The 22,537-nt window shown below is 42.0% G+C and overlaps 1 protein-coding gene across 1 annotated transcript in view; it reads left to right on the forward strand.

Annotated features, from left to right (window-relative positions):
• Positions 1 to 7,406, forward strand: part of NPTN (neuroplastin) — a 49,501-nt gene extending 42,095 nt beyond the window's left edge. The window contains exons 7-9 of the mRNA XM_060755261.2: positions 4,177 to 4,198; positions 5,538 to 5,611; positions 6,325 to 7,406. Coding sequence (XP_060611244.2) covers positions 4,177 to 4,198; positions 5,538 to 5,598 — 83 coding nt within the window. The 3' untranslated portion in view covers positions 5,599 to 5,611; positions 6,325 to 7,406. The remainder of the gene's footprint in view (positions 1 to 4,176; positions 4,199 to 5,537; positions 5,612 to 6,324) is intronic.
• Positions 7,407 to 22,537: the final 15,131 nt, after the last annotated feature.

Genomic DNA, 22,537 nt, shown 5'->3' on the forward strand with positions numbered 1-22,537 from the left:
CTTGACATGGAAGCTTTACAGTCCTATAATCATTGTGTTCTACAATGTGCACATATGTACATTAAAAAGGGGTGGGAGAGCGACACTTCTCTGAAAAGATTGAAAATTTACTTATGTGTGCATTGTAGCATATTGTCATGGTCACATGTGTATCAGTCACTTTGCATGCCAGAATTGTGTGATGTGGGGTATGGCTCCAGAGACAACGGGTGGCTTGGTGACCGGAAATATTGTGAGATACTACAGTGTCAATTAAGAAAAGACAACACTAAACAAGAACTAAACAAGAACATTCATATCAAAGCTACACTGCGTTAGTTTCCAGGAGACATCCTTGTGTCTGTCACTCTTCCTTGTGTTCCTTCCCCAGAAGCATTTGCCTATTATGTAGAATTTGTTTAGTGCAGAATAACATTTAATTGAACTTTTAATGTACATACAGTAGAGTCTCGCTTATCCGACCTTCGCTCATCCAACATTCTGTGTTATCCAATGCAGTCTGCCTCCCTGTTTCAATACATTGCAATGTTTTGGTGCTAGATTTGTAAATACAGTAATTATTACATAATGTTACTGTGTATTGAACTGCTTTTTCTCCCGATTTGTTGTAAAATATGATGTTTTGGTGCTTAATTTGTAAAATCAAAATGTAATTTGATGTTTAATAGGATTTTCCTTAATCCCTCCTTATTATTCAACATTTTCGCTTATACAACATTATGTTGGATAAGCGAGACTCTACTGTAGTTTACATTTAAGACAAGGCAAGAGACTTTATAGCTTTCTTGGCAGCCCATTGAGGGAGTAAACTTGCCTAGTTTAACTCCACAAATCCACCTGAGTCCCCATTCCCATCCTTGCCTTCCCATTAGAGAATATGAATACATACCAAGTGCTGGATATACCAGTGAGAAGAGAGTAGCTCTTTTTTGTCTCTCTTCTGGCTTTTTGCTTCTCTGCTTCAGGTTTGGGAGACACTTTATTACTGTGCAAAATGTTGGGTTCTGAAGCTCATGTGTTTGTAAAATTTGGCACAAGTTCCCCTTTAAAACCTTCTGAAACATCTGTTCAGAAATCCTTACTTTGGATATTGTTAAAGGGACTTGTTTTTACACATGTATGCCCCTCAGACCTGGTTTAAAAGTGCTGTATTTTGTGTCTGTGTACTTTATATCTATATAAGTAAAAATGTAATCTTTGTTTGTGGGGTTAACATAACTAAAAAACCACTGGATGAATTGACACCAAATTTGGATACAAGACACCTCTCAGGCCAATGAGTGACCATCACTCAGAAAAACACAGAAAAACACAGCAGAAGAGACTTAAAAAGCCAAAAAACAAAAAAAATGCATTACAACGCATGCTTAAAACCACACACACATATATATACACGAACACACATATAGACACATACATACAAATATATACACACTCAAAACATCTACACAGGGGACAGCTAATTACTTTATAAAAAGTGTTGAATGAGCAATCAGTATTGTCCATTCCATTCCTAAAGGTGCACAATACAAGCTTTGCTTTTGGAAACCTTCTTGAAAACTCTGGAGCATAACAAATATCTTCACCTATATATCTTATACCTATATATCCCGTACTTGCAGTGGTTTATGCAGTGTACATGTCTAACTTGATAAAGTCAGTAGAAATCCTCCAGGAGAGAGATCTATTGATGCAGAAAGAATATTGTGAGACGCCAGTCTAAACATGAGTAGGACCTACCAACTCTTCCGCCCATCTGACCGGAATGCAGAGGCCTGCCTCACCTTGCGTGGCCACCAGCCCCGAGACTCTCCAATACAATAATGACTAGATCATGCTGTTTTGAGTTGTATTGTTATTTGTCAGTTACTATGACTTCTTTTTTTCCCCCTTCAATTGCATCATTCCTTTAAAAAATGGTGGTAAGTGAGAGATCTGCATGCTTTGGAGTTTGTTTTTAACCTCTGCTTCAGTCTATAGAATGCACAGTTCATAATGTTAACACTTTTCCTGAGTTCTTCTCATTCACATTCACAACTAATTTGGGTTTTCAGTTTGCTGTTGAATCTTCCATTATTTTTTTTCCCTAATTTGTACCATTTCTCTGTAGTTCTGTCCCTCCCTTTTGATCGGTCAACTTCTCTAGGATCTGGATCCTTTTGTCTGTCACATATTTGTACCGTGCTGGGACTGATTTTGCAATGGCTAAGCGGCTGGCCCATAAGCTAGTGGTTTTTATATATATATATATAATGGCCAGATTTTTTTTTCTGGACACAGAAAAAGAAGGCGATGGCAGTCCCGCCAGTCCGAGAGATTGTTAGCTTTGGCACCTAACAAAAATCCGCGCTAGAGCACTTCTCTGGCTGCCGTTAGTCGAATGCAAAACATACATTCAGTAAAACCATCATTTATCAGCTCAGTCTTATACCACTTGATATGGTTTGAGGATCGGCGTGTGGAGGAGCTTGTGTGGTATAAGGCAGGGCTTGCAAAGTGATGATGAGAAAGACAAGGGCCTGCATCCTTTTTTTAAAAAAAGAACTGGTTCGCAAAACACTCCCAGAGTGTCCTCCTCCTTTTTTGTTGTAGGCTGCTGTGTCTGAAGCAAGGCTTTATGTAGAACGACTGCTTTCTTTAATACGGCACTACTAACCCTGCTACTCTCTATAGAGAAACCAATAAAACTAAGGACTCTCGCCAATGTCTCTCAGGCTCCCAAATGTGCATTCTATCCCATGTAGGGTCTTGCATACATAGGCTGCCTCTGAGGTCTTTTGGGAATTGAAAGATGTTCGACTGAGGGGAGACTTAGTTTTGCTGTAATGTGCTTCATGTTCCAATACCTGATGTGTCTCTGTATATCTCCACTGTATATACAGCACATTGATGTCTGGTTGTCCTTACTAGTCCTAGTTCTCTCTGTACCTTGTTCCGATAGTTTTGCTGTTAGTAACAGACTTCTGTGGACACTGGTGTGTCGCTAGTATGTTATTTTGGCTGTGAAGCTGTTGGTTTGTGGTTAGCTTTTTCTTTCTTTTGAATGTTTGATTTCTTTTCGTTCTGGTAACTGTGCTGGCGGTGGCTTTGCCTCTCCGTTGCCTCAAAGGTACAGGTGGAGTAATGTTCAGCTCCGGTCAACATTACTCCTAGTGTGTGCTCATGCGGTTTTGCCTTACACTGTTTAAGACTGTAGTTTCCATAACTGCTTTGTGTGCCCTAAGACCCTTGTGGAATCCTGCTGACCAAACCAAACACAATGAAAATCAAGCTTGGGGAAAAACACATGACGATGAAACGCAGACCAATGTTGACAACTGTTCTACATCATGAGTTTGTGGATTGGGTATTTCCATTGCTTCAAAGGTGCCTTTTCTTTTTTTTTCACTCTTGTGTAATGTATTGCAGCATCCTAAAGAATCAGCAAAAGGTTCACTCGATCATAAAGATACCTGTGTGAAAAGACACATGTTGATTAAGGTTTTATTTTTTTTCTAAAAGATACAAAATGGGACAACTTTCTGGCTCTTCCACATGACAAGCTAAAGTCTCTGTGAACTGTATCACTAGTATAACCATCGAGCAGATATTGGAAAGTTTGCTGCTATGTTAGGACTGCCTTTTCTGTAGCGTCAGTCAAAACTGCATCTTCCCCTTTCCGAAACATGACCTTATTATGACATGCAAGCCAAAAAGGTGTGAAAGATGATTCAGGAGAGAGATGTATACACTTGAAATCCTACGCCAACCTTTTGCCCTTCCAAGAGAGAGGGGGGGGAGAAGCACATAAATTTTAGAAACGAACAGCAGGATTTTACAACTGAAATGTTGGTTTGTCTTCTCATCTACTTTGTAAGATTGAACCACTGGAACTTGGGGACAGGATGAGTATGACCACATTGCAACAATCTGTCCACTACAGTTGCAGTTTTTCATGATTAGCATTCAAAAGTGTTAACTGAAACCATTTTGAATTGTGTCATCTAAACTCAAATCCAGACCAAAAAAAATAACATCATGAACCTTTGCAATACTGAATGGAATGGCCTTTAGATAAATGCCGTGTGCAAATGACAACTGTGTGCTGCCCCACAAGAGTTTACAACAGATTGTAACTGGAAATTTCTCTGTCTTTCTCTCTCCTCTTCGTTGAATTGCAATGACTTCCTCCTGCAGATGATGAACCAGCTGGACCAATGTAAGTACATCTTACCTTTTGATAATCTTTTGCCTGCTTGATGGTTCTCTTATTTTCCATCTTTTGAAAATAGATGGAAAATAAGAGATTCATCTTGCAATGGATCTGGTGTGCATGGCAAATAATTCTGGGAGATGGACTGTATATTGACTTGGGATTGCTTGTATGCCCCCACCTCTCCTACCTTATCCATGCCCAGCATTATTTTAAAAAATTTAAATTACATTTGGCCCAGCCATAGGTTTTTAAATGTGCGATTTTCAATGTTTTTTTGTTTATTTTGTTTATGAGCTTTATTTTAACTGTTTTGTATTGTTGTTGTTATTGCTTTTTTGATGTATTGTGGGCTCGGCCTCATGTAACGCGCCAATATCCTTGGGGAGATGGTAGCGGGGTATAAATAAAATATTATTATTATTATTATTATTATTATTATTATTATGGTTGAGAAACATGGTATGGAACATTCTCGTTGGTGCAATGTATCTTTAAAGCTCCATTCATGTTGACATTTCTTATGCACTGTTGGTTATACTTATGTCGTTGTATTTATACTTATGTATTGTTGTTTGCATGTGGCACTTGGAGTGCTTCTGTGAGCCACCCTGAGTCCCTTTGGGGAGATGGTGGCAGGGTACAAATAAATATCATTATTTTTTTACAAGTTTCATTTGAATACATATTTATTAGATAAATATTACGTTGTCACATTATCTAACTACATACAGTTTTGCAAGACTAAACATCACAGTTATTTTTTCTGACTAGTTTTAAACTATGAAATGACTGCATTGTACTGTACATATAATGTACAAACAAAGACAATGGCCATTTTTGCATGTTAATTCAGATTGTACTTTTTTTATTCTCCTCTGATCACAATATCAAAAATTGTACAAAGTATGAATTTGGTTGCAATCTTTTTTTATTATTTAATCCCCTTTATTCTTCATTGTTTTAGCACCCTAAAATACACAGGTGATAAGACTAATACACTTAAGCTAATTATTACATGAAGGTAAACCAAAACAAAACGAAAAAGCAACAAAAATTATTTTCACAAAAGATCCAGAAAATATTACAAGAAACAACTGTGGAGACTTCACAAAGGCTAACAAATGGGATTCATTTTCCACATAAGATGGATCTCCAAGATTTATCTTTTCCTGTGAAATAAAAACAATACACATTCCAAGGAAAATGAATCCATTTCTGTTAACATGTCTCTATTTTTCATGTACATGTGTACACATTAATGATACGTACAATATCATTATTATTGTTATTATTGTTATTATTATTATTTCATAACGTGATTCTGATGGCTTTTCTCCCCTAGGAAAACCAACTCCACAAACAACCACAAAGACAAAAATCTACGTCAGAGAAACACAAATTGAAAGTATTGCTTATGTAAGTCTGTCTCAAACATGGTAGTTGTATTTTGTTTTGTTTTTAAACTAGGTTAAAATCCCTAAGACCTGACTAACTGGCAAGAAGAAATCTAAGCCACCAGAGCATTAGACATGCAGAATTGTTGTCCCCGTTATCCAAAATGCTTGGGACCTGATGTTTTTTGGATTTTGGAATACTTGTATTTGCCTATACACAGAGAATGAAAGGGGGCTAGTCTTATGTCCAATACTTATTGCATTTTTCCATAAGGAACCCTGATGGGGAGAGAAGGATGGGCTTTGCTTATATAAAACCCTGTAAAAAGAAGACATCTCAGATTCACTTTCCCCCATCAGGGTTCTTTGAAGAGGCATATCTCTGGATGCTGGACATATGCCAAGCCCCCTTTCCCCAAAAATAAAGTTGCTTAGTTAGTGGAAAAGTTTCAGATTTTGGAGTAGTTCAGGTTTCAGGCAAAATGGTGTCCTGAGATGGTTTTTAAGCAACTGTTAATGTGAATATAAATGATTTTAATGTTTGTATATATTTATGGTTTTATGTCCTGGCATTGAATGTTTGACGTATATATGTTGTGCTCCGCCCTGAGTCTCCTGCGGGGTGAGAAGGGCGGAATATAAATGTTTTAAATAAATAAATAATAGGAGAGACTTGGCCTGTAGCGTGTCATAATCTCAGGATCCAGATAATTACAAATTGTTCTCATTTTCCAGAGCTTTAACTTTGAGAGACTGATGCAACTTCGTCTGCTGAACTGAACAATTGGAATGGTTGGTTTCCACACTCCAGTCCTATCTCTGATGTTTTGGGTTTCTCTCTTTTTTCTTTTCTTTCAAGTGAGCAACAATGACTGTCTAAAGCATGCCTTATTTAGCCTCTCCTGTAAGGATGACCTAGCTGATACATTTACTAATGCTTCAGTATAGAGGGTGTAAACTATTTTGGGCTTGATGTGCTGTGAATGTTGCTTTTTCCCCCTTTGAGAATATTAAGTATTATCGGTAAGAGAAAAAAAATTCCAATCATGCATGCAGCATTTTTTACCTTCCATGTAGCTGTTTAACAATTAGCAAAGCTCTAAGATGCACTGCTGCCATCTAGTGATACCTTTTGTAAAGTACAGCAAAACCTAAAATATATACAGTATATATTTATATTTTGGGGGAGGGGAAACCAAACTACAGTAAATGTTTGATTTTTAAGCTGCTAAATTCATTCCTTGTATTGTATGTCTGAGAGCCGAGAGAATTATATCCAGTACATAAGAAGAGTAATATAAATTGAACTTTATCCTAAGGGCTTAATCTGTATAGAAAGACTTAGATATTCTATGATCAAAGGCTGCAAGAGCTGGAATAGTCCAATAGGAGGTGATGAACTGCAGTAAAATACTTTAGTTTATAAATATTATGATTGCTTTTTAAGTGACTATATATTTTTTGTTACATCATGTAAATTTCTCATCCTTTTGCACTGATGTGTTCACATTCTTGTACATTCAATCAAGTCAGAATTTTATATTATTTTTTTCTTTGCTTTTTTCTTTTTGTTTTAAAAGATGTTGAAATGTTAAAGCATGGTGATACTCTATGCAACCGGTTTGTTTCAGTTTGATCATTAAGTCTATCATGTTGATTTACAGACGTGATTGTAGAATCACAGACTTAGCAGGATTCTTAAACCATGGCATACCTGTAGATGCATGACCTTGTAGCGTGTCGTTGAAGTGCAATGATGTGGATTAAAAAAAAAGTGGACTCACCTGTTTTTAAAAATAAAACACTGGTAAAAGCTCGTCTTGGAGATTGTTTCCTGGCTGACCCATAACTGTTGTGTTTGTATCATTTTTCCAGCTCTAGTCTTATTTAGGAACACACGAAATGCGTGTCATATGAGAGGCATTCATTAAAGGTTTCCCCTGACCAACTTCTATTTATCACAGGATGCTGAAACTGCACATCTGTAATGATATAAGTCTTTATCGGTTATGTGCCAATTTACAACTCAGAACTGATAATGGTCTTGATTTGACAGGTGCCGAAGTGGGGTGAGGTTTGAGAATGGACCCAGTGGAATACAGAGCAGACCTTAAGTTCCTTTACTTGAAAGGCTGCACAACAAAGGAGACATTAGATGAGATGAAAGAGGTTTATGGTGATGATTCCCCATCATATGATGAAGTCAAGAAATGGCACCGTCAATTCAAAAGTGGTTGGACTTCGGAGCAAACAGCTCCAATTCCAGGGTGACCCCACTCTGCTATTGATGACTACATCATCCAGCAAGTGGAGGTCACCATTTTGGAAAATAGCCACACAACCATTCACCACCTAGCCCAAAATGTCAAGTGTGGGGTCAGTGGAAAAAATCATACAAGACCATCTTCACCTGCAGAAGGTATCTGCTCACTGGGTCCCCCGGCTGCTCACACCTTTCCAGAAACGGGAACAAGTCAAATGCTCTCAGGTTCTCTTGATGATGTGCCATGGAAACCAGGAGGACTTTTCCAACAAACCGATCGCACAGGATGAAAGCTGGGTCCATCACTCTGATCCTGAGACTCAAGTCCAGTCAATGCAATGGAAGCATAATGACTCACTGCCTCCAAAGAAGGCACGTGCCCAACTCTTGGCAGGCAAGGTCAAACTCATAGTATTTTGGGACTAGCACAGAGTAGTCTGGATGGATTTCCTAGTAAAGGGGACCATGATCACTGGGGCATACTGTGCTTCACTGCTGCAGAAATTGCCGGAGGCCATCAAACCAAGAGACAACGTGGCATACTCACCAAAGGTGTTCACCTTCTGCAAGACAGTGCACCAGTTCACAACTCACCTGTTTCTCAAATGAAGCATGCTCCTGTGGCTTTGAAATTCTACTGCATCCACCTTATTCACCCGACCTCACACCATCGGACTTCCAACAATAAAGTTATTTTTGAAGGGCAAGCATTTCTCAGATGATGAGACTCTGATTTCTGAAGACACAACATGGCTTTTGGAGCAAACTGTTGACTTCTACAAGTGAGGTGTCTGCAGTTGCTTAAAAAGATGGGCATAGTGTGTGTCCCTAGATGGCACCAATGGAGAGAAGGTGTGCCAAGTTTCTTTGCTCTCAGTCCATAGGAAGTGGGTCAGAGGAAATCTTTAATGAACACCTCTTGTAGTTGTCTACCTGGCCAAACAGTGTCTCTTGATGGTATTGAGACTGTAACTCTTATCATCTCTCATCTTTGCTGCCTAAGATTGTTGGATATTACAGTCAACAACATTCGAAGAGGCCAACCCCTCTCAAACCTGGATTCCTTTGGTGTCTCACTTGAGCCATTATACCTCCAGTACTACAGATATCTTTGGATTGTGTCACCTTTTTATTCCAGCTATTTGTGAAGAACAGTTACTGTTGTAATCCAGAAGCATTTGGAGGGGCACACATTGACTATCCCTGCTTTTGCATCATAAAATCCTAGAGTTGGAAGATTCATCCAACCCAACCCCATTCTCCCAGGCAGGAAGACACAATCAAAACACCCCCAACATGTGGCTGTTCAGCCTCTGCTTAAAAACCAATAGAGAAGGAGACTCTTCTGAGGTCCCAAGCACCATATTCCACTGCTGAAGAGCTCTTGCCATCAGGAAGTTCTTTCTAATGTTTATGTGGTATTTTTTCTCTTGCTGAAAAGATAAGAGTTGAAATAGGCCTGCAGTGTTCCCTCACTTATCCGTTCCAGGTTTCCGTTCCAGGACCACCCACAAATAGGTGAAAATCCGCAAAATAGGGATGCCATATTAATTTTAATATTTATACATTATTTTATATATTGTATGTACTATTTTCTTACCTGTGCTTCCTTACCCACCTCCCGGCCCATTCCGAGGGCGCCTTCCTGGCCTCTGCAGGACCCCGGCAAAGCCTCCGGAGCCATGCAGACAGCAGCAGGACAGGGAGGCAGGCCTTTCCTGCCACACCTCAGGCCGCGGCACTTCCGTGATCCCTGGCCTCCACTGGACATAAATATTTTGTATTTTTATTAATATTTTCAAAAACTCATGAAACAGTGTGTCCGCTAAAAGTGAACCACGAAGTAGCAAGGGAACACTGTAATGAGAAACAAGTGCCAATCCTGAGGATAGAAAAGTTATTGAAGAGAAAAATTGCCAAAAAAAGAAGTAATTAGGGAGCTGAATTGACCAGTGTGGATTCCTTAAACCAGTGGTTCTCAACCTGTGGTCCGCAAGAATTAAAATACGGTCCACGGACTCACCATTGGCTCGAAACCACACGGCAACAAGAGCAACTAGTCTCTCAAAGCCTCTTATAGTGCTGCGGCAACAGGGATATTGGGAGGGGAGAGGCTGACTACCCTTTAAAAATTACTACTACCACATCAGCACTAGATTATTAAATATGGTTTTCTGTGAATGAGCAGATGGTGACTACACGATGACATATGTTCTTTATCAGGAACTAGAGCTGATGTGGTCTATCCAATGCAATTTTCTGAATCCGCACCCCAAATAACCAAACTAAATCAAAATTTGACCAAAAACAGATTCATAACTGTTTTGGTACTAATGTTGGAGAATAGTCCCTGGTCAAAAAAAAAGAAAAGATTGGGAACCACTGCCTTATAGTATTCAAAAAAGACACGATTCTCCCCTTAAGGTTTGATTGTATGATATAACTCATTTCTTTCATGGCTGACTTGTTTAAATAATCTAAGGTAAAGGTAAAAGTTGTCCCCTGACATTAAGTCCAGTCGTGTCTGACTCTGGACTCTGGTGCTCATCTCTATTTCTAAGCCAAAGAGCCGGCGTTGTCTGTAGACACTTCCAAGGTCATGTGGCCATAGGCATGACTGCATGGAGCGTTGTTACTCTCATTTCCATGTTTTCAAACTGCTAGGTTGGCAGAAGCTGTGGTTGACAGTGGGAACTCATTCTGCTCCTTGAATTCGAAGCTACGACTTTTCGATCGACAAGCTCAGCTAGTTAACCCACTGCAAAATTTGAAATCCCCCAGTTTGCATACTGAATATATGTTCCTTGTCAGTTTGGAAAAGGATTGTTCTACCCGATTTCATTTTGCTTGAAGTGCAGTTTAAACTGATTGAGCATTAGCAGATTGGTTTTCGTAAATCTTTTCCCAAAGTACATCAATCACACTGCTTTATCTCTGTATATCTTTGATGAGGATCATTTAGGATAGAGTGCATACCTAGACAATAGAAAACAGGGAAATAAAGCAAAAACACAGGGGGAGAAAAACAGCTATGTATCTTAACATGTCTCAAAATGAGCATTTTCCTTTCCTATACCGACACCCAAAACCCCTGAGTTTTCATACCAAAACTTTGTCCTGTTGCATACAGTGGTGAAAAATGGCATCCCTAATATAAAATGAGGTTCTTTGAAATTGAAGCTTATAGCAGGGGATGCCTAAACACCAGCAAAATCAAGGTTTGCTTTTTGGATTTTCTGCATATTTTCGGTTTGGGTTTTGTTGGCTCAATAGATATAAGCCTCTATAGCAGTGGTTCTCAATCAAGACTCCAGAAGACAGGAGCACGCTTGTTCTCCAGATCCTTGATCATTTGAGTCGCCCTCCTCTGGACACATTCCAGCTTGTCAACATCTCCCTTCAATTGTGGTGCCCAGAATTGGACCCAATGTGTTTCCCGGCGTGGTCTAACCAAGGCAGAATAGAGCATGGGTAGCATGAATTCCTGGGATCTAGGAATCCCAGGAATTCATGCTACCCATGCTTTATTCTGCCTTGCAGTGGCAAAAAAAGCTAATGAGATTTTGGCCTGCATTAATAGGAGTCTAGTCTAGATCCAGGGAAGTCATGCTCCCCATGCTCTATTCTGCCTTGGTCAATCCACTTTACCTGGAATCACACTGTGTCCAATTCTGGGCACCACAATTGAAGGGAGATGTTGACTCTAAGCTGGAGTGTGTCCAGAGGAGGGTGACTCAAATGATCAAGGGTCTGGAGAACAAGCCCTATGAGGAATTGCTTAACGAACTGGGCTTGTTTAGCCTGAAGAAGAGAAGGCTGAGAAGAGACGTAATAGCCATATACGATGGTTGAATGAAAAGCAATGCCTCTACCTTCATTACTTGGGTTTGGATGGGAATATTTTAATAAATCAAACACAGAAATAATCCTGAGAATGTGCTCTTTAACTACCACTATTCACTTTTCCACATAATCAGCAGACAATTGGATACATTTATGACAATGATAAACAAGTTTTCTGAAGCGGTCACAGAAGAAGTTGACAGTTTCCACAACCAGCATCTCACAGTTCTCAACGTCTTCATCAGAAGCATAATGATGTCCCCGCAGATCTTTCATTATTGGGAACAGATGGAAGTCAGACGGTGCTAAATCTGGACTGTATGGAGGATGTCATACGGTAGTGAGATCCAGTCTCTGAAGTTTCAAGTCTGTGCGCTTTCATTTCAGGCATCAGCATCCTGGGTACCCATTGTGCAAAGATCTTCCGATAGCCAAGCAAAGCAATAATGTGACCCACATGTTCTTGTGAAATGTCAATTAGGCTTGAAATTTCTCTCTGAGTGATACGACGATCGTCCTGAATCAATCTGTCAACCTTTTGCTTGTGAAACTCGGTAGTTGCTGTCACAGGACGTCCAGCTCTTTGTTTGTCATACAAGTCATATGTTCCCACCTCAACATCTTTAAACTTACTCGCCCAGCAATGCACAGTACTCAAATCAACACAACATAAACAGCTTGCATTCTCTGATGGGGTTGCATACTTCGCACTTTCACAACACAACTGTTTAATGCTAAGGCTTCCCACCAAAATGGAACTGTAGAGTCTACTGAACAAGCCAGTACCTGCCGCATACCAGAACTATCATCTGTTGAATTATGAAGGGGGAGACATTACTTTTCATTCAACCTCGTATAAATATGTGAGAGAAAGTAATAGGGAGAACTGGCCCTTGAGCGCATGAGAGAAGCTGCCCTGCAGGATTGCAAGACATCCGGGCATCCCCTGGGCAACGTCTTCATAGATGGTTGATTCTCTCACTCCAGAAATGACTTGCAGCATGTTGAAAAGTGGTCCCTGGTCAAAAAAAAGGTTCGAAACCACTGCTAAAAAGGAAATGGAATCCTAGCCAGACATCCACACTAGAGGGAGCTGTCACATTTCCAGCACAATATTACAGGAAAGGAATGAAAAATCAGTGGTTTCCTGGCAAATAGGAAACATTGGATTGCCCAGCTCAGATATTCTCATGTAACCATTCTGTGTTGGTGAAAATGAAAATATCCATTCAGAACTTGCAATGATAATATGTGCTAATCTTGTCAAAATTTTTATTTAAAAAAAGCTTGGTAACTGGATAAGATCCCTTGGAATGACACCATGTGTTTTGGTACTAGGTGGGATCGATATTAGTGATACTATTGGACTTTCCATCTTGTCTTTGGCTAGCTATGGATGCCATCCTGTTGTGTGTGCCGATCACTTGGGCAAGGTAAGTGTTGCCAGTCACAGAACGAACATTATAAGGTTTGGCAACAATAACAACTGTGGTTCCAGAAAGGAAATTCCAACAAAGTAGAACAGTAGATCCTGATAGTAAAAGTTGTCCGGCAGTGGCATCAACATCTCAGAAGGTGGTAGGCTCTTCTTCAAAGGCACTGAGGCAGAGAGATGGATGCCCCATATCTCAAGGGCAATGGATGCCTGCTCTGCCTATGTGTTGGACTACATCAGCTTTTCTTAACCTGGGGGTCAGGACTCCTGGGGGGGGGGCATGAGGGGTGTTAGTGGTTACCAAAGACAATAAGCAAACAGTATTTTCTGTTGGTCATGGGAGTTCTGTGTGGGAAGCAACTACAACTCCCAAATGTCAAGATCTGCTTTCCCCAAACTCCACCAAGGTTCACATTTGGGCGTATTGAGTATCCGTGCCAAGTTTGGTCCAGATCCATCATTGCTTAAGTCCACAGTGCTGTCTGGATGGAGGTGAACTACAACTCCAAAACTCAAAGTCAGTGCCCACCAAACCCTTCCAGTATTTTCTGCTGGTCATGGGGGTTCTATGTGGAAAGTTTGGCCCAATTCTATCATTGGTGGGGTTCAGAATGCTATTTGATTGTAGGTGAACTATAAATCCCAACAATTACAACTCCCAAATGACGATATCAACCCCATCAGTATTCAGATTTGGACGTATTGGGTATTTGTGCCAAATTTAGTCCAGCAAATGAAATTCCATCCTGCATATCAGATATTTACATTACGATTCATAACAGTAGCAAAATTACAGTTATGAAGTAGCAATTAAAATAATGTTATGGTTGGGGGTCACCACAACATGAGGAACTGTATTAAGGGGTCAAAGCATTAGGAAGGTTGAGAAACACTGAGTTAGTGTGTATGTGTCAACTGTAAATAAGATGTATGAAGCTGATTGATCAGGCAATGCCTGGGGAGCAGGCTGAGTCTTGGACTTTAGAATTACATTTTTCAGGCTTGAGCTATGCAGACACAAAGTTTGGAATGTACTCTTGCTTCATGAGCTGCTGAAGGAATTTACTTAGGTGATCCCTCGTTGTCCGAGTAGGATAGTCTTTCAGGATCAGTGTCCTGGCGGTGGGTCTGTAGGTGACTGTGGAGCCCTATTCTTGACCTGCATATTCTCCTGCAGTGAGGGCATTGGTTTCCAGGTAGAAGGCGGTTCCGGTCGGGGTTGGCTTGACGCGTCTTCCTCTTGGCACATTTCTCTCTTTCACCCTCCATTCATGCCTCTTCAAGTTCTACAGCACTGCTGGTCACAGCTGACCTCCAGCTGGAGCGCTCAAGTGTCAAGGCTTCCCAGTTCTCAGTGTTTATGCCAGAGTTTTTAAGATTGGCTTTGAGCCCATCTTTCAATCTCTTTTCCTGCCCACTGACATTCCGTTTTCAGTTCTTGAGTTCGGAGTAGAGCAACTGCTTTGGGAGATGGTGGTCGGGCATCTGGACAACGTGGCCGGTCCAGTGGAGTTGATGGTGGAGGACCATTGCATCAATGGCCATTCCACAGATATATAAACCCATTTTCCTAGTTCCAACAGACCTCACTACCTCTGAGGATGCTTGCCATAGATGCAGGCGAAACGTCAGGAGAAAATGCCTCTAGAACATGGCCCTATAGCCCGAAAAAAACTACAGCAACCATCGCTTCAATGTTGGTGGTCTTTGCTTCTTCCAGCACTCTGACATTTGTCTGCATGGACGAAGAAAGAGCATTGGGAACCACTGGACTAGATGGTCTTCGGGCTCCCTTCCAACTCTATAAATTAGTATTTTGAGTATTTGTATTTTGGTTCTATGGCTAGAACATCCCTCAAGAGGGCTCCATGTAACCAAAAATCTTCTAACTAAGTGACTTTCCCATTAAGATACTTCACCCCAGTCACAGATGCCATAAAGCTGCTCCTGTAGCTTTCGTTCACTGGGAGCAACATAGCAATAACTTGAACAAACAAAGCTCCAGGCCTGAAGAGGAAACGCGGAAAGCCGGTGCTGCAATTCCGTCAAATCCCTCTGAGGTTGTCTGGGAGTTTTTCATCTCTCTTTGATTACTTTTAATCGCATATTATTGCAATAACAGACTCAGCTATGAGGGGTTGGAAGGAAAGGCTTTATGGGAGAATACCTTTTAATGTTTCTAGACATAGGTGGGATCTGCACTTGTGGATAATAAGCAGCTTGCGTGTTCCCTTGTTTTCAAAAGCATCCCATTTTGGTGGATCTGAGTATCAGTGGGGAGAAGGAACTTGCTTCGTGTGGAAGACCTTTGGAGAACTGCCACTCAGAGCAGGAAACACTAGACTCCATCAGTAATTTCTAAGCCAATAAAGGGCAACATCAGCTGCATTTCTGTGATTTGTCTTCTAGAGTTGGAAGGCATCCTTGGCTAATCTTGACAGATTAGAGGGACTAACACAATGAAGTTCAACAGGGACAAATGCAAGATACTCTACTTAGGCAGAAAAAACGAAATGCAAAGATACAGAATGGGGGACGCCTGGCTTGAGAGCAGTACGTGTGAAAAAGATCTTGGGAGTCCTCGTGGACAACAAGTTAAATATGAGTCAACAATGTGATGTGGCAGCAAAAAAGGCCAATGGGATTTTGGCCTGCATCAATAGGAGCATAGTGTCTAAATCTAGGGAAGTAATGCTACCCCTCTATTCTGCTTTGGTTAGACCACACTTTGAATATTGTGTCCAATTCTGGGCACCACAATTCAAGAGAGATATTGACAAGCTGGAATGTGTCCAGAGGAGGGCGACTAAAATGATCAAGGGTCTGGAGAACAAGCCCTATGAGGAGCGGCTTAAGGAGCTGGGCATGTTTAGCCTGAAGAAGAGAAGGCTGAGAGGAGATATGATAGCCATGTATAAATATGTGAGAGGAAGCCACAGGGAGGAGGAGGGGGCAAGCTTGTTTTCTGCTTCCTTGGAGGACGCAATGGAACAATGGCTTCAATCTACAAGAGAGGAGATTCCATCTGAACACGAGAAAGAACTTCCTGACTGAGAGCCGTTCGGCAGTGGAACTCTCTGCCCCGGAGTGTGGTGGAGGCTCCTTCTTTGGAAGCTTTTAAACAGAGGCTGGATGGCCATCTGTCAGGGGTGATTTGAATGCAATATTCCTGCTTCTTGGCAGGGGGCTGGACTGGATGGCCCATGAGGTCTCTTCCAACTCTTTGCTTCTATGATTCTATGATTCTATGAACACCATTCTTCCATGCAGAAATACACAATCCACTCCTGACACAGGGAGGGAATGAAGACCTTGGTTCTGATTTTTTCCTTTGAATATCCTGTCATTTACAAAAGTTCTTCTTTTAGAATCATAGACTCCTAGAGTTGGAAGAGACCTTGTGGGCCCTCCAGTCCAACCCCATTCTGCCAAGAAGCAGGAAAATTGCATTCAAACACCCCCGACAGATGGCCATCCAGTCTCTGCTTAAAAGCCTCCAAAGAAGGTTCAAAATATTAATTGAAGTAAAAGGAAATCAAAGGTCTTGGAGCCAACGAGCTTGCTAAAACTCATATTCTAAGAAAGGTAAACAAAATATCCATGCAGTTACATTTTGCCTGGAGAGAGGCAAAATACATCCTCACTAGAAGGAAGAAAAAGCAGAGAGAGCAACAATGAAGGATGACCTACTGGTTAAACCCAGGGCAATATAGAATCATAGAATCAAAGAGTTGGAAGAGATCTCATGGGCCATCCAGTCCAACCCCCTGCTAAGAAGCAGGAATATTGCATTCAAATCAACCCTGACAGATGGCCATCCAGCCTCTATTTAAAAGCTTCCAAAGAAGGAGTGTCCACCACACTCTGGGGCAGAGAGTTCCACTGCTGAACGACTCTCACAGTCAGGAGAGCCTCTTTAAATACCTTTAAAGAGGAAGTTAACCTCATACCTCACAGAGATTCCATTGCTACATCTTCAAAGTTGAAGGAGATAGTGGCAAGCAAGAAGAGTAAAGACAAAGGCCCTTTCTGGCACAAGCATGCATAGGTATGTGGGTGGAGGAAGCCCTCGCCCTGTTCCGATCTCTAGTCTAGCTACTCATTGAGATCTGAAGACTTGATGACACAAGAGACTTGTGCAGCCCAGGGATGAAACCCAACACTCTTCCAGAATGTGGAGACTCTACCACATTCCAGGCAGCGTACTTAGGCGATCTCTTTTTGTCCGAGTAGGATTGTCTTCCAAGATCGGTGTCCTGGCAGTGGGTCCGTAGGTGACTGTGGAGCTCTATTCTTGACCTGCGTGTTCTCCTGCAGTGAGGACATTGGTTTCCACGTGGAAGGGGGTCCTGGTCAGAGTTGGCTTGACACACCTTCCTCTTGGCACATTTCTCTCTTTGGCCCTTCATTCGTGCCTCTTCAAATTCTACAGCACTGCTGGTCACAGCTGACCTCCAGCTGGAGTACTCAAGGGCCAGGGCTTCCCAGTTCTCGGTGTCTATGCCAGAGCTTTTACGGTTGGCCTTGAGCCCGTCTTTCAGTCTCTTTTCCTGTCCACCAACATTCCATTTTCCGTTCTTGAGTTCGGAGAACAGCAACTGCTTTGGGAGATGGTGGTCAGGCATTCGGACAACGTGGCCAGTCCAGCGGATTTGATGGCGGAGGAGCATCACTTCAATGCTGGTGGTCTTTGCTTCTTCCAGCACACTGACATTATTCCACTGTTGAAAATCTCTATCCATCAGGAAGTCTTTCCTTAATATTTAGGTGGAATCCCTCTTGGCGTGCATGCAAGTGCTGGTGGAGGAGCTGAGGCGCTCAATATCTTCCCTCAGTATCTTTTTTATTAATTACCTTTTTGCACGTTACCCAATTGCATCCTCATCTTTTGACTCGGTTGCCAGGCAACACTGGCCCGCAGGTTATAGGGAATCCTACACAAAGCGATGCTCTCCAGCGGCCTCCCATTGTGGTCACACCTTTTGCTGTTTCCATTAGCTGCAGAAGGAGTGCGCTCTGTTTGTTGCACAGGAAGCATATGCTTCTACATTGCTGTAATCCAGGGTGGGCTGCAAAAAAAGCAAAAGCAAAAAAGTAAAGGGATTCCAATGAGATTCAGAGAGAAACAGGCAATAGGTCTCACTCTGTGTAGGTCTTTCTTCTTGGATAAGGAGAGAGAAGACAAAAGCCAACTAACTTGCCTTTTGGAAAGGAAAGGTTGTTTGTCCTTCAGGCTCTTCATAGAATCATAGAGTTGGAAGGGATCTCGTGGGCCATCCAGTCCAACCCCGTTCTGCTAAGAAGCAGGAAAATTGCATTCAAAGCACCCCCGACAGATGGTCATCCAGGCTCTGTTTAAAAGCCTCCAAAGAAGGAGCCTCCACGACACTCCGGGGCAGAGAGTTCCACTGCTGAATATCTTTCACAGTCAGGAAGTTCTTTCTAATGTTCAGATGGAATCTCATTTCTTGTAATTTGAAGCCATTGCTCCATTGTGTCCTAGTCTCCAAGGCAGCAGAAAACAAGTTCGCTCCCTCCTCCCTATGACTTCCTCTCACATATGTATACATGGCCCCCATCCTGTCTCCTCACAGCCTTCTCTTCTTCAGGCTAAACATGTCCAGCTCTTCAAACCATTCATCAAAGGGCTTGTTCTCCAGACATTTTAGCTGCCCTCCTCTGGACACATTCCAGCTTGTCAACATCTCCCTTCAATTGTGGTGCCCAGAATTGGACACAATGTGGTTCCTGGTGTGGTCTACCCAAGGCAGAATAGAGCATGGGTAGCATGAATTCCTGGGATCTAGGAATCCCAGGAATTCATGCTACCCATGCTCTATTCTGCCTTGCAGTGGCAAAAAAAAAGCTAATGAGATTTTGGCCTGCATCAATAGGAGTCTAGTCTAGGTCCAGGGAAGTCATGCTCCCCATGCTCTATTCTGCCTTGGTCAAACCACTTTACCTGGAATTACACTATGTCCAATTCTCGGCACCACACTTGAAGGGAGATGTTGAGTCTAAGCTGGAGTGTGTCCAGAGGAGGGCAACTAAAGTGATCAAGGGTCTGGAGAACAAGCCCTATGAGGAGCAGCTTAAAGAGCTGGGCAAGTTTAGCTTTCAGAAGAAAAGGCTGAGAGGAGATATGATAGCCAGGGATAAATATGTGAGAAGAAGTCCTAGGGAGGAGGGAGCAAGTTTGTTTTCTGCTGCCCTGGAGACTAGGACGTGGAACAGTGGCTTCAAACTACAAGAAAGGAGATTCTACCTGAACATGAGGAAGAACTTCCTTACTGTGAGAGCTGTTCAGTGGTGGAACTCTCTGCCCCAGAGTATGGTGGAGGCTCCTTCTTTGGCAGCTTTTAAACAGAGGCTGGATGGCCATTTATCAGGGTGTTTTGAATGCAATATTCCTGCTTCTTGACAGGGGATTGGACTGGATGGCCCATGAGGTCTCTTCCAACTCTTTAATTCTATAATTCTATGAACAGTGGCTTCAAACTACAAGAAAGAAGATTCTACCTAAACATGAGGAAGAACTTCCTCACTGTGAGAGCTGTTCAGTGGTGGAACTCTCTGGCCCGGAGTGTGGTGGAGGTTCCTTCTTTGGAGGCTTTTAAACAGAGGCTGGATGGCTATCTATCAGGGTGCTTTGAATGCAATTTTCCTACTTCTTGACAGAATGGGGTTGGACTGGATGGCCCATGAGGTCTCTTCTAACTCTAGGATTCTAGGATTCTATGCCTGCTGTTGGCACAGCAGATTAAATCACTGAGCTGCTGAACTTGCTGACCGAATGGTTGGCAGTTCAAATCTGGGGAGTGGAGTGAGCTCCCACTGTTTGGCCCAGCTTCTGCCAACCTAGCATTTCAAAAAGTTGCAAATGTGAGTAGATCAATAGGTATCACCTCTGCAGGAAGGTAACAGTACTCCATGCAGTCATGCCACTGGCCACATGACCTTGGAGGTGTCTATGGACAACACCGGCTCTTTGGCTTAGAAACGGAGAGGAGCACCAATCCCCAGAATCAGACACAACTAGACATAATGTCAGGGGAAACCTTTACCTTCACGTATCATGTCTCCTCTCAGCCTTTTCTTCTTCAGGCTAAATATGCATCTAGCTGCCGCTCTAAATTTAAAATCCTTCTTCTCAGCTGGGAAGAAGGGAGCAAACGGATTCTGCCAAGCTCTCAAAGCCTTTTCTCCCACATGGATTTTATAATTGCATTTCTATCCAATTCAAGGCCTTTCGCCTTTGCGGAGAAAGTGACATTCAATCCTAATGTAATGAGTTTTGCAGAATGTTTTTATACAGAACTGGGATTGAGACCCACACAGGTTGGAAGAAGAACGTCTGGGTTTGTTCCTCCTGGTAAAAACAGAAATAAAATCTTTGTTGTTGTGAGTTTTCTGGGTTGTATGGCCATGTTCCAGAAGCATTCACTTCTGATGTTTCACCTGCATCTATGGCAGGTATCCTCAGAGGTTGTGATCAAAATCTGGGTACCAGTATTAAAAAAAACTCTAAAATCAGGGCAGTAAATAAAGAACAACACTCAGAAAAGGGCGAATTCCACACAGGAAACAATCAGGGCCAGCTAACACCTCCCAACAAAGGATTCCCCCAGGCAGGAAGCAGCCAGGTTTTGAAGTTGCAAGGCCATTACATGCTAATCAATGTGGCCATTTGCAACATTCATAATTGCCTCCAACAGACAAAGAGTTGGGTTGTTGTAGGTTTTTTTTCAGGCTGTATGGCCATGGTCTAGAGGCATTCGCTCCTGACGTTTCGCCTGCATCTATGGCAAGCATCCTCAGAGGTAGTGAAGTCTGTTGGAATTAGGAAAAAGGGTTTATATATCTGTGGAATGACCAGGGTGAGACAAAGGACTCTTTTCTGTTGGAGCTAGGTGCGAATGTTTCAACTGACCACCTTGATTAGCATATAATGGCCTGACAGTGCCTGGAGCAAACTTTTGTTGAGAGGTGATTAGATGTCCTTGTTTGTTTCCTCTCTGTTGTTGAGCTGTTGTAATTTTAGAGTCCTTTGTCTCACCCTGGTCATTCCACAGATATATATAAACCCTTTTTTCTAGTTCCAACAGACCTCACTACCTCTGCCATAGATGCAGGCAAAACGTCAGGAGAGTATGCCTCTAGACCATGGCCATACAGCCCGAAAAAACCTACAACAACCAAGTGATTCCGGCCATGAAAGCCTTCGACAATACAGACGAAGAGGTCATTCCACAGGTATATACCCCACTTGAACAGTTTCCAACAGACCTCACAATCTCTGAGGATGCCTGCCATAGATGCAGGCAAAACATCAGGAGAGAATGCTTCTGGAACATGGCCAGAGAAGCCCAGAAAACTCACAACCACCCAGTGATTCCAGCCACGAAAGCCTTTGACAATACAGAAATAAAATCCATAGCAATGCTACCTGTGCTTTTCAACGAAATCTGAACCTCGGGGAGGAGGCGCATGTCGAGAGATAGAGCAGTTCCCCTCTAAAATCGTTTGATTAATTCAGATTGTGTTGACACAAGTAGGTTATTCAGGAGGATTTCCTTGCGTACGTCTCATCCCTGCCACAAGAAACAATTACAAAGCTGTCAAACAACTTCCTGGTGTCAATTAAGGGGGGAAAACAACACAACAACTTGGTTAGAATGTCAGGGAAAAGAGTGCCAAGTGTGTCTATGATAAGGAACGCTGTGAAAAGAAATTGTTTTTGACTCTTCTGGATTCATGGCCAATATCCCCAACTTCATTGAACTGTCCATTACACTTATATTTTACTAGCTAAACCCAACCATGCTTCGCTGTGGCTCAGTCTGATATGAAATGAATGAAAGAGTAGGTAAAAATATTGCTGCGAACATAGATTCACTGAGAAAACACATCAAACTATTCAATACCCTGCCTTTCATTGCTGTGTCTATGTGTTTATGGACTGAGTTGTGGTGCAGCTTGGTAGTAGCCAGCTGCATTAAGCCAGCCCGGATTGGAGTGAGCTCCAGACCATTAATAGTCTAGCTTGCTATTGATCTATGCAGCCCAAAAGACAGTTGCATCTGTCAAATAGGAAATTTAGGTACCACTTTATGCCGGGAGGATAATTTAACTGATTTACAATGCCATAAAACCTTCCAGCAGCGTGCAGAAGAATGAGGAAGTACTCCATCAAAGGACAGTGAAGTGGCAGCTCCCCCTGTGGCCAGAATCAAGCATACCCTCATGAAACCAGAAAGCTGGAATGTTAAATTGCCTCTGTGTCTGTCTATATATGTTGTATGTTTAAATGGCATTGAATGTTTGCCATGTATATGTGCATTGTAATCCGCCCTGAGTCCCCTGCAGGGTGAGAAGGGTGGAATATAAATACTGCAAATGAATGAAAT

The sequence above is a fragment of the Anolis sagrei genome, chromosome 9 (genome assembly GCF_037176765.1).
Source record: "Anolis sagrei isolate rAnoSag1 chromosome 9, rAnoSag1.mat, whole genome shotgun sequence".
NCBI classification, from domain to species: Eukaryota; Metazoa; Chordata; class Lepidosauria; order Squamata; family Dactyloidae; genus Anolis; species Anolis sagrei.